This window comes from Bufo gargarizans, chromosome 4 (assembly GCF_014858855.1).
Source record: "Bufo gargarizans isolate SCDJY-AF-19 chromosome 4, ASM1485885v1, whole genome shotgun sequence".
NCBI lineage: Eukaryota > Metazoa > Chordata > Amphibia > Anura > Bufonidae > Bufo > Bufo gargarizans.
In genome coordinates this window covers 246,142,890-246,158,345 of record NC_058083.1, presented here as the reverse complement: position 1 = coordinate 246,158,345, position 15,456 = coordinate 246,142,890, and the positions used below count along the sequence as shown (strand labels likewise).

Sequence of the window (15,456 nt, the reverse complement as noted above, 5' to 3'; positions counted from 1 at the left end):
TTTACCTTATCTACTGCCGGTTAATAAAAACCACAGACTACAGAAACAAGTCTCATATTATTAACTAGTAGAATGGTGATATCTGCCTGTTGAACTGCATACAGACCCTGGGGGTACATGTTGTGAGAACAGGACACCTTCTTCAAGCAGTGGTACAGGAAGAAGTCTGAGAGGTAAGAAAAACATGATTTTCATGCAGGACAATGCTCCATCACACGCGTCCAAGTACTCCACAACGTGGCTGGCAGAAAAGGGTATAAAAGAAGAAAATCTAATGACATGACCTCCATGTTCACCTGATCTGAACCCCATTGAGAACCTGTGGTCCATCATCAAATGTGAGATTTACAAGGAGGGAAAACAGTACACCTCTCTGAACAGTGTCTGGGAGGCTGTGGTTGCTGCTGCACGCAATGTTGATGGTGAACAGATCAAAACACTGACAGAATCCATGGATGGCAGGCTTTTGAGTGTCCTTGCAAAGAAAGGTGGCTATATTGGTCACTGATTTGTTTTTGAATGTCAGAAATGTATATTTGTGAATGTTGAGATGTTATATTGGTTTCACTGGTAAAAATAAATAATTGAAATGGGTATATATTTGTTTTTTGTTAAGTTGCCTAATAATTATGTACAGTAATAGTCACCTGCACACACAGATATCCCCCTAAAATAGCTAAAACTAAAAACAAACTAAAAACTACTTCCAAAAATATTCAGCTTTGATATTAATGAGTTTTTTGGGTTCATTGAGAACATGGTTGTTGTTCAATAATAAAATTAATCCTCAAAAATACAACTTGCCTAATAATTCTGCACTCCCTGTATGTGGTAAGCGCATGTATGAGTATGTACATTAAGTTGGGGGGGGGCTATACAAAAATTTTCTGTAGGGCGCCCCAGGGTAGTATAAACACTGGCATGTTATTAATTAGACCCCTAAAATAATATTTTATTTGGTATACGTTAAAAATCCCTAAGGGATTCACTTATAAACTATAGGACATACATACAAAAAGTGACCATAAACCACATCCAAAGAAGATATATCGTTATTTGGGGTAAGGGGAAATCGCTGTCCCTAAGTCTACCCCTGTCCTAAAGCCCTTTGCCCAGGGAAGGCTCCTGATGGTGGAGACCCCCTGTCCACGTGCCTATGCTGCTAGCCCTTCCTACTCCCTATAAGAGGTGAAGAGAGGCATGTGGACTGGTTTTGAAGGTAAGGGATTAGGATGTCGTATTGGTCAGCTATATAGATAGACTGGATGGGAATTAAACAATTAAAGACACACTGGTGATACGGACAGACACAAAAGAAACACGAATATACGAACATACACTTATTTAGTATTGGTGTTATAACCATATACTATCTAGGGTTGACGTGGTAGTCAAACTCCTCGCTTGCCTCGACGCGTTTCACCCACGTGTAGATTGTGGGATCATCAGGAGGTGTAATTATATATTACATATTACATGTGCAAGCCATTGTATGTGACTCAAAAGTTGCCAGTATAGGGCTGGGTCACATGAAATCGGTGCTCAAAACCAAATGCCGGCTTAGAGGCCTGAGTGCACCAAAGAAGAAAAGACGCTCTACCAGGGGTGGGGACATAAAGATATATCGATAATGATACTTATGCCTGTTTAGGACTCCGTCACGTGTGATCCACATCTATATCCACATCCTATAAGGGACAGGAAACAGATGTATTCCACAGTCAGAATCAATGTATACATATCTAGATATAAGCGCATTCACTGGTAAGTGTAAACTCACGGTTTGGTGGGTATAATTGACCTCTGTTGGTCTCCTGTCATGGTAGCTTGGCAAGGCATACACTATAGATAAAGTGCATCATTAATGGTGGGCATTGTTGCCAGTGCTCACAGAATATATATGGAGTTCGTGAGTCCTCTAGTTTCAAGTATATCCTACTTACATTGTGGAGTCTCTGCTGTGATCCATGTCCCCCCTGGTAGGCGAATTTCCACTGGTGCATCGGCTGTATTTAAAAGAGCCGCCACATCACGTCACTAATAGCTAAGTGGACGCAGGCTCTGCTCCATTTCCTGCTTATGGAACGCACGTGCACCGGAAGTGCTCGCTCCTATGGGCTGATTAACTCAAACTCAGCCAGCAGCTCCTTCCTGGATGGTGGAACGCACATGCGTTCCAAACACCGGAAGTGCTCGCTCCTATGGGCTGATTGACTCAAGCTCAGCCAGCAGCTCCTTCCTGGATGGTGGAGCGCACGTGCGTTCCACGGGGCTACTTCCGGTCCTACAATCTTGCGATCTAATTCCCTACAGTTTCTTTAAAAATGGATGGGTATGTGATCAAGCAAGATAAACTATTTATCATATGATATTCAATCCCTGATGGCTCAGTCCCACCTAGTTTTTTATCATGTTCAAATATATGACTAATTACCCCATCATGGCTCTGATGGGACTTGGCAGGTATATACTGCTGTCATTAACATACACTTGGCCATGGTATATGACCCCAGCATATAGAGACTGTCAATCATATCGGGGAAGGTGCAAATTTTGGGCACCCAAATCAAATGATACCTCTTAACAGTATGGAGCACATGATTTAAACACTGAAAAGTATGTATTCCGGCATATGGTAAAATAGATTTTATATGTGCATCCTATATAGAGGTAACCAGAGTGCGTGGTTAACCTATGGACAGTGACCCGATATTGCGTCACTAATGTCCAATCTGATATGTTATTTTCATGCTTCACGCATGTGGTCTAATCTTCGGTACATTCCTTATCTTCACATGAAGCTAGGCTTTTTAAAGAACAGAAATAGGGAAATTACGGGCACTGTCATATCTCATAGAAAACAGGAAAATGTCAACCTTTCATTGATGCCAGTGGGTGCCTGAGAATGAAATCTGTGTATCCACACACATTCCTTCTGCAGGATTTTCTTATCCCAATTACCGCCTCTGGGTGAAGGTGGTATGAGCTCCAGAACGGAGAATTTTAGACAGAGAGGGTCCCCTCCATGTACATCATTAACATGAGAAGCCACTGGAGTGATTTTTTTATTATTGACATCATTTATGTGTTCACAGACCCTCCTGCGTAGTTCCCGTATCGTTTTCCCTATGTAGTCTTTCGGGCAGGGGCATTGGCAGATATAGATAGCCCCTTTACTGCGACAGTTGCAGAAGTCCCTGATGTCAATTGTCAGTCCTGTGGCACTGCAAGTTATAGCCTTAGCCGTAGATATATACTGGCAGGCTTTACATGCGCCACATCTGAACATCCCAAGGGGTTTACGTTCCAGCCAAGTACCCTCCCTGGCAGGTGGAACGTAGTGACTATGCACCAGGCGATCTTTAAGGCTTTTGCCCCGCCTGTAACAGACACCCGGTTTTTGGGTTAGGACGTCCGACAGGTCCTGGTCCATCCGTAAAATGGGCCAGTATCTGTCAAGTATTCTCCTCACCTCCTGATTCGCAGAGTCATAGGTGGAAACAATACGGGGTGGTTGCACGGTATCTCCATCTCTTAATTTTGGGACTAATAATTTACTACGATCCTGGGATACTGCATGTTTAAATGCCAGGTTCAACGGTTGCTGTGGGTAGCCTCTTTCTCTGAACCTGGATTGTAATTTCCTGGCTTCGTTGAAGAAGGCTTGATTATCCGAACAATTCCTCCTTGCACGGAGATATTGTCCCCTCGGTATCCCTCGTTTAAGGGGAACCGGGTGGTGACTATCCCAGTGCAAGAGGGAATTGGTTGCGGTCGTCTTCCTAAACATGTTTGCAGTAAGCCTATCACCCTCAATCGTGATACGTACATCCAGGAAGGCAATTGATTTAGAGTCAATTTCTGATGTAAAATGGAGGCCCACATTATTAACATTAATGTCAGTGATGAACCTATTGAATTCATCCGATCCACCCCTCCAGACCAGGAACACGTCATCGATATATCGTGTCCAGACCAATATCTTGTCTGTCCACCACATGTCCTGGTCTGGAAAGATATGGGTGTCCTCCCACCAGCCCAGGAAGAGATTGGCATATGAGGGGGCACAGGGACTCCCCATTGCCGTCCCCCTGAGCTGGTGGAAGAACCGCCCATTAAATAGAAAATAGTTGTGGGTCAGAACAAACTCAAGCAGCCTGAGTACAAAGGCATTATGTTCCCTACAGAATATCCCCCTAGTCGCTAGGAAGTATTCCACGGCGTGGAGTCCTCTATCATGAGGTATTGAGCTATATAGGGACTCCACGTCAATACTGGCGAGTAGGCATCCCGGGTCCAAATTGATGGTGTCAATTTTATTGAGGAAGTCCATCGTGTCCCTAGTGTATGCCGGTAGGGACACGACGAACTGACTCAGGACACGATCAATGTAGATTCCACTGTTTTGAGTGAGTGAATCCACCCCTGAGATAATTGGTCTACCTTTTAGTGGATTCGTACCCTTATGGACCTTGGGGAGGCCATAGAAGGTCGCTGTACTTGGGAACATTGGTAGGAGAAAGTCATATTCCGTGGGTGATATTACTTTATTGCAAATACCTTCATCCAGTATATTTTTTAATTCCATCCTAAAGCGTATAGCAGGATTAGATGTTAGAGTACCATATCCCCCTCTATCTTTGAGGAGGTCCATACACATCTGCACATACAGGGGCTGGTCCAGGATCACTAAATTTCCCCCTTTGTCAGAGGGCTTTATGATGATAGATTTATCTCGTTCCAGCGACTGTAATGCAGACATTTCCTCCCGTGATAGATTATATTCCCTGGGTCGTATCTTCTCGATTTTCTCTAGATCTGATATTACCATCTGTAAGAAGATATCTATGCATTCATAGTTATGAGGGGGCGGCATCTTTTTACTTTTTAGCTTGAGGTCCGTATATGGTCCATGTCCCGGGTTTCTTCTATTCTCCTCCCCAAGGTCCATCAATATCTGGAAGTCCGCGTAATCGGATATATCCAGACCCAGACTGTCGCATGTTTGTTTATTGGATTGTTTGAAGAACTTCTGCCACTTGAGTCGCCTGGCAAATAAGTGTAGGTCCTTGGTCCAACTGAAGAGGCAGAAGTTCGCGGTTGGAACAAATGACAAACCTTTTTTCAGTACCTGAGTCTCAACAACCGATAAATCACGAGACGTGAGATTAATGATTTGTAGACCATCCACTATGTTTTGTCTGTTAGTAACCGTCCCCGTAGATTGTAGGGAGCCTGGGCCTGCTCTAAAAAAGAGGGTCCAGATTGAGAGGAGGATGGCGAACGAGAAGAGGGAGATAAGTATTGAGGCGGAGGCCCAGTTGGGTATTGAGACCCTCGTGATGCCCCTCGTCTCCCACCCCCTCCCCGTGGCCATCTCTTTCCACGTCTCCTGTTGCCCGAGAATCTTCCTCTGCCGTAGTTCTGATGTTGGAGTTCGGTATCAGATGATTCGACCTCAGAGGAAGAGATATCTGACACAATGGGGGGTTCTATGGGAGTGGGTTGTTTATATGCCCTATTTTCCCTGAATTCTGTGAGATCGCGTACAAATTGCCTATGTTTCCTGTCCTTCAATAGGCGCTGAAACCTCTCCACTAGAGTCTGTAGAGACGATTCGCGCCTGTCGAAGTCAGGGTCCCCTTTTAATTTGAGGGCAAGTTCAATTTGTTCCTGTAGTTTAACAGAGGTACGCTCGAATAATAATTTCTCTTCCTCTAAGAGGATATTCATCAAATTAAGCGAACTACGAGTGAGTTCCTCCTCCCATTTCACTAGCAGTTCTACAGATGTAATACGGTCAGCTGGTTTCACCTGGTGACGGAGGCCTCGAGGAACTATTTTGAGTTCCAAGTAGCTCTCAATGGATTTGATTTCCCACCAGGATTTGATGTTATCCTTATATTTGTCATAAAGTTCATGGAATACCTGTTTACATGAGGTGGATGTGGACAGGCCCGGAACGTCCCTATCTGAAAAGATTTCTTTTGCCTCACTGATAAGTGCCTCCGTGAAGAATGTACCCGTCAGGAAGTTAGCCATTACACTATTAAATCATATAAATCCAGCAAAAATCAGTAAACATTGATATAAGGGGGTAACTGTATTGTATATATATATCCAGCATGTTATTAATTAGACCCCTAAAATAATATTTTATTTGGTATACGTTAAAAATCCCTAAGGGATTCACTTATAAACTATAGGACATACATACAAAAAGTGACCATAAACCACATCCAAAGAAGATATATCGTTATTTGGGGTAAGGGGAAATCGCTGTCCCTAAGTCTACCCCTGTCCTAAAGCCCTTTGCCCAGGGAAGGCTCCTGATGGTGGAGACCCCCTGTCCACGTGCCTATGCTGCTAGCCCTTCCTACTCCCTATAAGAGGTGAAGAGAGGCATGTGGACTGGTTTTGAAGGTAAGGGATTAGGATGTCGTATTGGTCAGCTATATAGATAGACTGGATGGGAATTAAACAATTAAAGACACACTGGTGATACGGACAGACACAAAAGAAACACGAATATACGAACATACACTTATTTAGTATTGGTGTTATAACCATATACTATCTAGGGTTGACGTGGTAGTCAAACTCCTCGCTTGCCTCGACGCGTTTCACCCACGTGTAGATTGTGGGATCATCAGGAGGTGTAATTATATATTACATATTACATGTGCAAGCCATTGTATGTGACTCAAAAGTTGCCAGTATAGGGCTGGGTCACATGAAATCGGTGCTCAAAACCAAATGCCGGCTTAGAGGCCTGAGTGCACCAAAGAAGAAAAGACGCTCTACCAGGGGTGGGGACATAAAGATATATCGATAATGATACTTATGCCTGTTTAGGACTCCGTCACGTGTGATCCACATCTATATCCACATCCTATAAGGGACAGGAAACAGATGTATTCCACAGTCAGAATCAATGTATACATATCTAGATATAAGCGCATTCACTGGTAAGTGTAAACTCACGGTTTGGTGGGTATAATTGACCTCTGTTGGTCTCCTGTCATGGTAGCTTGGCAAGGCATACACTATAGATAAAGTGCATCATTAATGGTGGGCATTGTTGCCAGTGCTCACAGAATATATATGGAGTTCGTGAGTCCTCTAGTTTCAAGTATATCCTACTTACATTGTGGAGTCTCTGCTGTGATCCATGTCCCCCCTGGTAGGCGAATTTCCACTGGTGCATCGGCTGTATTTAAAAGAGCCGCCACATCACGTCACTAATAGCTAAGTGGACGCAGGCTCTGCTCCATTTCCTGCTTATGGAACGCACGTGCACCGGAAGTGCTCGCTCCTATGGGCTGATTAACTCAAACTCAGCCAGCAGCTCCTTCCTGGATGGTGGAACGCACATGCGTTCCAAACACCGGAAGTGCTCGCTCCTATGGGCTGATTGACTCAAGCTCAGCCAGCAGCTCCTTCCTTGAAGCATGAAAATAACATATCAGATTGGACATTAGTGACGCAATATCGGGTCACTGTCCATAGGTTAACCACGCACTCTGGTTACCTCTATATAGGATGCACATATAAAATCTATTTTACCATATGCCGGAATACATACTTTTCAGTGTTTAAATCATGTGCTCCATACTGTTAAGAGGTATCATTTGATTTGGGTGCCCAAAATTTGCACCTTCCCCGATATGATTGACAGTCTCTATATGCTGGGGTCATATACCATGGCCAAGTGTATGTTAATGACAGCAGTATATACCTGCCAAGTCCCATCAGAGCCATGATGGGGTAATTAGTCATATATTTGAACATGATAAAAAACTAGGTGGGACTGAGCCATCAGGGATTGAATATCATATGATAAATAGTTTATCTTGCTTGATCACATACCCATCCATTTTTAAAGAAACTGTAGGGAATTAGATCGCAAGATTGTAGGACCGGAAGTAGCCCCGTGGAACGCACGTGCGCTCCACCATCCAGGAAGGAGCTGCTGGCTGAGCTTGAGTCAATCAGCCCATAGGAGCGAGCACTTCCGGTGTTTGGAACGCATGTGCGTTCCACCATCCAGGAAGGAGCTGCTGGCTGAGTTTGAGTTAATCAGCCCATAGGAGCGAGCACTTCCGGTGCACGTGCGTTCCATAAGCAGGAAATGGAGCAGAGCCTGCGTCCACTTAGCTATTAGTGACGTGATGTGGCGGCTCTTTTAAATACAGCCGATGCACCAGTGGAAATTCGCCTACCAGGGGGGACATGGATCACAGCAGAGACTCCACAATGTAAGTAGGATATACTTGAAACTAGAGGACTCACGAACTCCATATATATTCTGTGAGCACTGGCAACAATGCCCACCATTAATGATGCACTTTATCTATAGTGTATGCCTTGCCAAGCTACCATGACAGGAGACCAACAGAGGTCAATTATACCCACCAAACCGTGAGTTTACACTTACCAGTGAATGCGCTTATATCTAGATATGTATACATTGATTCTGACTGTGGAATACATCTGTTTCCTGTCCCTTATAGGATGTGGATATAGATGTGGATCACACGTGACGGAGTCCTAAACAGGCATAAGTATCATTATCGATATATCTTTATGTCCCCACCCCTGGTAGAGCGTCTTTTCTTCTTTGGTGCACTCAGGCCTCTAAGCCGGCATTTGGTTTTGAGCACCGATTTCATGTGACCCAGCCCTATACTGGCAACTTTTGAGTCACATACAATGGCTTGCACATGTAATATGTAATATATAATTACACCTCCTGATGATCCCACAATCTACACGTGGGTGAAACGCGTCGAGGCAAGCGAGGAGTTTGACTACCACGTCAACCCTAGATAGTATATGGTTATAACACCAATACTAAATAAGTGTATGTTCGTATATTCGTGTTTCTTTTGTGTCTGTCCGTATCACCAGTGTGTCTTTAATTGTTTAATTCCCATCCAGTCTATCTATATAGCTGACCAATACGACATCCTAATCCCTTACCTTCAAAACCAGTCCACATGCCTCTCTTCACCTCTTATAGGGAGTAGGAAGGGCTAGCAGCATAGGCACGTGGACAGGGGGTCTCCACCATCAGGAGCCTTCCCTGGGCAAAGGGCTTTAGGACAGGGGTAGACTTAGGGACAGCGATTTCCCCTTACCCCAAATAACGATATATCTTCTTTGGATGTGGTTTATGGTCACTTTTTGTATGTATGTCCTATAGTTTATAAGTGAATCCCTTAGGGATTTTTAACGTATACCAAATAAAATATTATTTTAGGGGTCTAATTAATAACATGCTGGATATATATATACAATACAGTTACCCCCTTATATCAATGTTTACTGATTTTTGCTGGATTTATATGTAGTATAAACACTGACTGCTCTCACACAAGTTGTCAACAGGGTGGGGTTTTCTTGCCACTTGTTATAAAAAAGTAAGGCTCCCCACTAAGAAGGGGCAGTGAAGACTGAGACGACTCCACTGAGCCTCTTTGCAGCCTTCTTTAGGGCTGCAAGGAGGAGCAGGAGTGTAAATCTTTCCATTATACATTCTCGCTGTAGGTTCTATTCTTGGTTTTGGCTTATACTGTATTTTTCTCCCTAAATTTTCACATTATATTTGTATACTGGAGCGGCGGGGGGGATCTGTGGATGACATTTTTATGGGGGACATCTGTGGATGGCACAGTTATGGGCTGGGGGGGTCTGTGGATGGCACTGTTATGGGCTGGGGGGTCTGTGGATGGCACTGTTATGGGCTGGGGGGGTCTGTGGATGGCACTGTTATGGGCTGGGGGTCTGTGGATGGCATATATATAACAGTGCCACCCACAGATCCCCCCTCTAACAATGCCATCCACAGATCCCCCTTGTAAAAGTGCCAGCCACAGATCCCCCTGTAACAGTGTCTGTCACAGATCCCACCCATAAGTGTCCGTCATCCACAAATCCCCCCTTAACAGTGTCCGTCATCCACAGATCCCCCCATAACAGTGTCCGTCATCCACAGATCCCCCCATAACAGTGTCCGTCATCCACAGATCCCCCCATAACAGTGTCCGTCATCCACAGATCCCCCCATAAGTGTCCGTCATCCACAGATCCCCCATAACAGTGTCCGTCATCCACAGATTCCCCCATAACAGTGTCCGTCATCCACAGATCCCCCATAACAGTGTCTGTCATCCACAGATCCCCCCATAACAGTGTCCGTCATCCACAGATCCCCCCATAACAGTGTCCGTCATCCACAGATCCCCAGTAATAGTGCCATCCACAGACCACCATTAGTTCCAAACCCACCAAAAGCACACCTTTTGGTTAAAAATTTTTTTTTCTTGTTTTCCTTCCCAAAAACCTATGTCTTATGGGCCGGTGCGTCTTATAGGGCGAAAAATATGGTAAATCTTGATGCCAAATAATGACCAATATACTGCTGTATAAAAGTGGTTAAAAAATATACTAAAGATTTGTTTTACATTGCTTTTTGATTCAAGCTTGTATACAAACTTTTATGTACCACTTTTTTGTGAAATACATTTTCATAACAAAAATCATATTACCTCAAAAACACGCTGAGGACTGGTGACACGCATAGGATTTATTGTATTATAGTCTCTCAGTTCATCAGATACCTATAGCAAAACAACATAATGGTTTAAAAAAGTTTTGAGATAAAGCTATAAAAACACAAAAATTATTCTCCACTGCAATTTTGAGTTTTATAATATCAAATGTATATTTCTGGTTTTTAGTATCTGTAAACTTATTACAATGTTCTCAGATATTTCAGTTTAGCTTTGCAAATTAGTACTAACTACAGTATATGCAAGTCTAACCAACACTGTTATTCCTCATTATTAGTCCTCAGAAACACAATATTAATATTCCAGAAAATAAAATGTTCTTACCCGTTTTGTGGTAATTTCTTGTCTGTCTCCAAGTAACAGTACACTTTTATCTAAAACTGAAAGCCCAACCAGTGAATTTGGCTCAGTCACATTGATCATCAGAGAAACTTTGTCAAATGGATTGACTTGCACTTTATTCCATGATACGAAAATCTAAAATTGACAGAACTTTTTATGGTTTGTGGTATTAGTCTGCTTTCATTACAAATGGGTATTAAACACAATTTTTTTATAAATGGAATCCAATAGAATATAATTCAGGAAAAAAAGTTTACTGATTGTATATGGCAATATTCTTCACATCCTATTTTTTCCATGTTTATAGTTAAAAAACTGAATTATTAAAGGGGTTATCCAGTATCTACAACATCCCTCCCCCATATGCCAGGCCCCTCCGTGGGAATATACTTACTTAAAGCTCCTGGTCCCAACATCGCCGCTGCTGCTTCTCCCTGTACATGGATGAAAACATCCGATGTCGGGGGGGAGCAGCCAATGGAAGGCAGGGGCAGGGACGAGCCTCTCTAGCATCACCCGCGGTGCTAGGGAGGCTAGTCCCCGCCTGCCATTGGCTGCTTCCCTCTAACACCAGATGTTTTCATCCATGTACAGGGAAAAGCAGCAGCGGAGGTGTGGGGACGAGGAGAGCCGCAGGGAGCGGGGTAAGTATATTGCCACGGAGGGGCCCGGCACATGGGGGGGCTGTTGTAGATACTGGATAACCTCTTTAAATCATACCATGATGTTGATTGCAAATAAAATTGTATAATTACGTAGTGTATAATCATACACAAACATGGGTAATATTTTGGGACATATTTACTAAATATTCCCCCAAAAAATTGGGAATTTGGAATAAAACTTATGACTTTTTACAATTTTCTGCCACGCAAGGCACTTCACAAAAAAGTGGGCAGAACTTAGTGTAAGGCCTCATGCACATGACCGTTTTTCGGGTCCGCATCCAAGCCCCAGCTTTTGCGGCTAGGGTGTGGACCCATTCACTTCAATGGGGCCGCAAAAGATGCGGACAGCACTCTGTCTGCTGTCCGCATCCGTTGCTCCTTTCTGAGGCCCCGCAAAAAAAATATGGCATGTCTACAATGGGCAGCCCGTTCCGTTACGCAAATTGCGGAAGGCAGACGGGCAGCTTCCATTTTTTGCAGATCCGCGGTTTGCGGACCGCAAAAAATGCCTGGTTGTGTGCATGAGGCCTCCGGGTGAGACTTCATAAGTGCAACACCTTCACCATAATTTATGCCAGAAAACTGACATAAATTATAATTGAAATCAATGCCAGATTTCAGTTTCTGGAGTACAAAATAAAACAATTTTACTAAGAAGCCTGTAACTTTTAAAAACCTGTGAGAATTATTCCAATGGACCTTATTACAATTGCAATATCAAACACCAATCTTAGCAAATGTGACAAAATGTGTTAGATCAGGACTAAGAGCCGGCTGGCTCGAAACATGTCGGTCTGACGAGGGACTTGAAGGGACCTCTCTTACTGCACCATGTGTACGTTTGGAATATTCAATAAAGAACATGCAAGATTTTATCCCCTTCGTGCTGGAAATCTGTTTATCTGAATCTAAATGTGTGTTAAGTCAATGGCAGAAAACAAGAAGATGAATAGGGTTGAAAAATTAAAGCTGAAAAGCCTTGGTTCTTCAAATTATGATTGTATAGCTCATTCAATTTGCAATACTTACGACTCTGTAAAGCAGATATAGAAACTTCTAGCCATTTCATGTATTATATTTTACATTAAAGAAATTATTCACCTTGTTTTCAAAGTTAGGATGGACAGATATTGTTGTAACATCATTTAGAACTGCCCCATCATTCATTACATGGTACACAATCAGACATGCTTCAGGAGTCCATGAACTTTGAGGAATCAGGGTTAGTAAAGTGGAGTTCTCAACTCCAAAATAGACAATTTCTCCTCGAGATACAATCTGTAACAAAGGGGAAAAAAGGGAAATTGTTTAAAGGGAACCTGTCATCAACTTTATGCTGACCTCACTAAGTGCAGCATAAAATAGTGACAGAAATGCTGATTTCAGCGCTGTGTCACTCATGAGCTAAAAGTAAGTGGTTGCTGAGAACCAGCATCATAATCATTACAGCCCAGGCCTTGAAAAGAGTCCAGTCTACCTGAGAAGAGTCCTGGTTATTCATAATCTCCTGCTCTCTCACCCATCTGCTGATAATTGGCAGTTCTCTCCTAGAAAGAAAGGGAGAAAACTAGGGAGAAAACTCAGCAGGTGGGCAGGAGAGCAGGAATTCATAAATTACCATGACTCTTCTCAGGTGGCCGTGTCTCTTTTCCAGGTCCAGTCATCTGCAATGATTGTGATGTTGGTTCTCGTCAAAAACTTACTTTTAACTTATAAATGACAGATCGCTGAAATTAACTCACTTGACTCTACATTATTCTGCCTTCAGTATGGCAGCATAAAGTTGATGACAGGTTCCCTTTAAGAATATTTATCTTTATTTTTTCATGATAACTAGAGATGAGCAAATTTCTTGAAATTCAGCTAGGGTTCACTTCTAACAAATCGGTCAGATTGAAAATGTCTGATTGCCGTGAAAAGTTGTATATGACACTCTTGACATCTCCTAAGACTGTATCCAACCCCTTTGAAGCTATTTAGACAGCATTAGCAATGTTAAAGTGAGAGTAATATCTATGGCTATGGGTAAACACATGGTAAGTGGTGGTACAAAGAGCCTGTTTAAAAACACACCGCACTGTCAGATTTATTTTGAATTAAAACATGGTCCACAAAAAAGTTCTTTTTAGTGGCATATGCCCTCTTCTCTGTCTTCTGACCTGTAAAATGGTGGTCATCATTTTGAGAGGTCCTTCTGAATCAAATTGCTAAAGATTCAGATTCAGCTGGAATATGAATTTTTGGGTAAGTCGAGGTGAATTTAATTAATTTAGAATTGATTTACTCATCTATAATTATAACAGATTAATTAAACTAAGCAGAGTTTATTATTTGCTATTTCCTTAAAAGAATCAAGCAAATTATAATGTTATTTAAAATAATTTCTAAAGTGATAATACAAATGCCTTAATAAATTGCTGTTAAGGAAAATGTCTACACAGACAAACTTATGCCAGCTAATGCAGCATGTTAGGATACCAGTGCTCGGATTCCATACTAGCAGGTGTAGTAAAATCCCAAAAGCAACATCTATCACTTAAGAAATAAAATTGTATTTCCTTTATTCACAGCACACATTAAAAGACTCCAAGGCTATACTGTGATTCTGGTGTTTCGATTGTTAACAAACCTTACTCATGACTAAAGCACATTAGAGCCGGTATAGCTTGCAGTACTCAGAACTCCGCCTTATCGTGGGACCAAATCGATTAATTAGTTAGTATACACCTGTAAGGTTTAGTAGATTACCTGGCCAGCTTGCCACAGCTAAACAGACGCCTTCTGCCCATGTGTCTGACCTGGAGACCCCTCTCCGTCCAATACTGAGTCATTTGCATCCCAAGTAGCAGATTCCACAGCAGCACCAGTAGAAGCCAACTTAGTTTGATGAACATGATGGAACCGTTTTTTCAACTGCCGCTCCAACCTGATGCACATCAGTAACTAATATGTACTGCCTGAACAATCAGGTTCAGTTGGGCCTAGACTGTGCCTTTTCTCCCAAACATACCGTTCCCTGACCCAATAGACTTCTGGGGAGCAAATTTGAACAGTGACTGGAACTGCCCAGTTTGCTATCACTGTACTTAACCAGCCTCCAGTGCAGAGAGAGTATTTGGTGGGATCCATACAAATAATCTCTCATACACTGCAATAGTGATTCATTGCAATTGAAGGGAGAAGCTAACAATAGATTGCATACTCAAGTTCCCTAAGGGGAAAAAAAAAGCTAAAAAAAAGTAAAAAAAAATATAGAAAAATAAAAAAACTAAAAATTAAAATCACCTCCGTTTCCCCATAAAAAATAAAGATCATAGACATCACTATGTCCCAAAAATGCCTGTACTATCAAAATATAAATGTATGCATTTATCTGTATGGTGAACGCAATAATGGGAAAAAAAAATGAAAATGGCAAATTCACCTCCCAAAAAAGTGAATAAAAAGTGAACAAAAGTCATACATACTCCTAAGTGGTATAATAAAAAAAAAAATCCTAAGTTTTTATTTTTTTTCAGTATTAAGACAAGAACAGCTACACAAATGTGGTATCGCTGTAATTGTACAGACCCAGAGAATGAAGGGAACAGGTAATTTTTACCCTATAGTGAAAACTGTAAAAGTAAAACCCATAAAATGATGGTGCAATTGCATTTTTCCCAATTTAACCCCATTTGGAATTTTTGGCCAGATTCCTATTACATCATATCCAATATTAAATGGTGCCATTAGAAAATGCAACTTGTCCTGTAAAAAACATGTCTTAATATGACAATGTGAAGAGAAAAATAAAACTGTGAAAAACAAAAATGCAAAAAGGGAAAATCGCAAGTTCCTGATGGGGGTTAAGGGGAGTCTGTCACCTCCAGTTT

General features: G+C 42.2%; 1 protein-coding gene across 1 annotated transcript in view; it reads right to left on the bottom strand.

Moving 5' to 3' along the window:
- The window catches only part of CD109 (CD109 molecule), a 307,708-nt gene that overhangs the window by 137,146 nt on the left and 155,106 nt on the right, over positions 1-15,456 (bottom strand). Inside the window, exons 15-17 of the mRNA XM_044289633.1 lie at positions 12,686-12,862; positions 10,899-11,051; positions 10,551-10,622 (exon numbers count right to left, since the gene is read on the bottom strand). Coding sequence (XP_044145568.1) covers positions 10,551-10,622; positions 10,899-11,051; positions 12,686-12,862 — 402 coding nt within the window. The remainder of the gene's footprint in view (positions 1-10,550; positions 10,623-10,898; positions 11,052-12,685; positions 12,863-15,456) is intronic.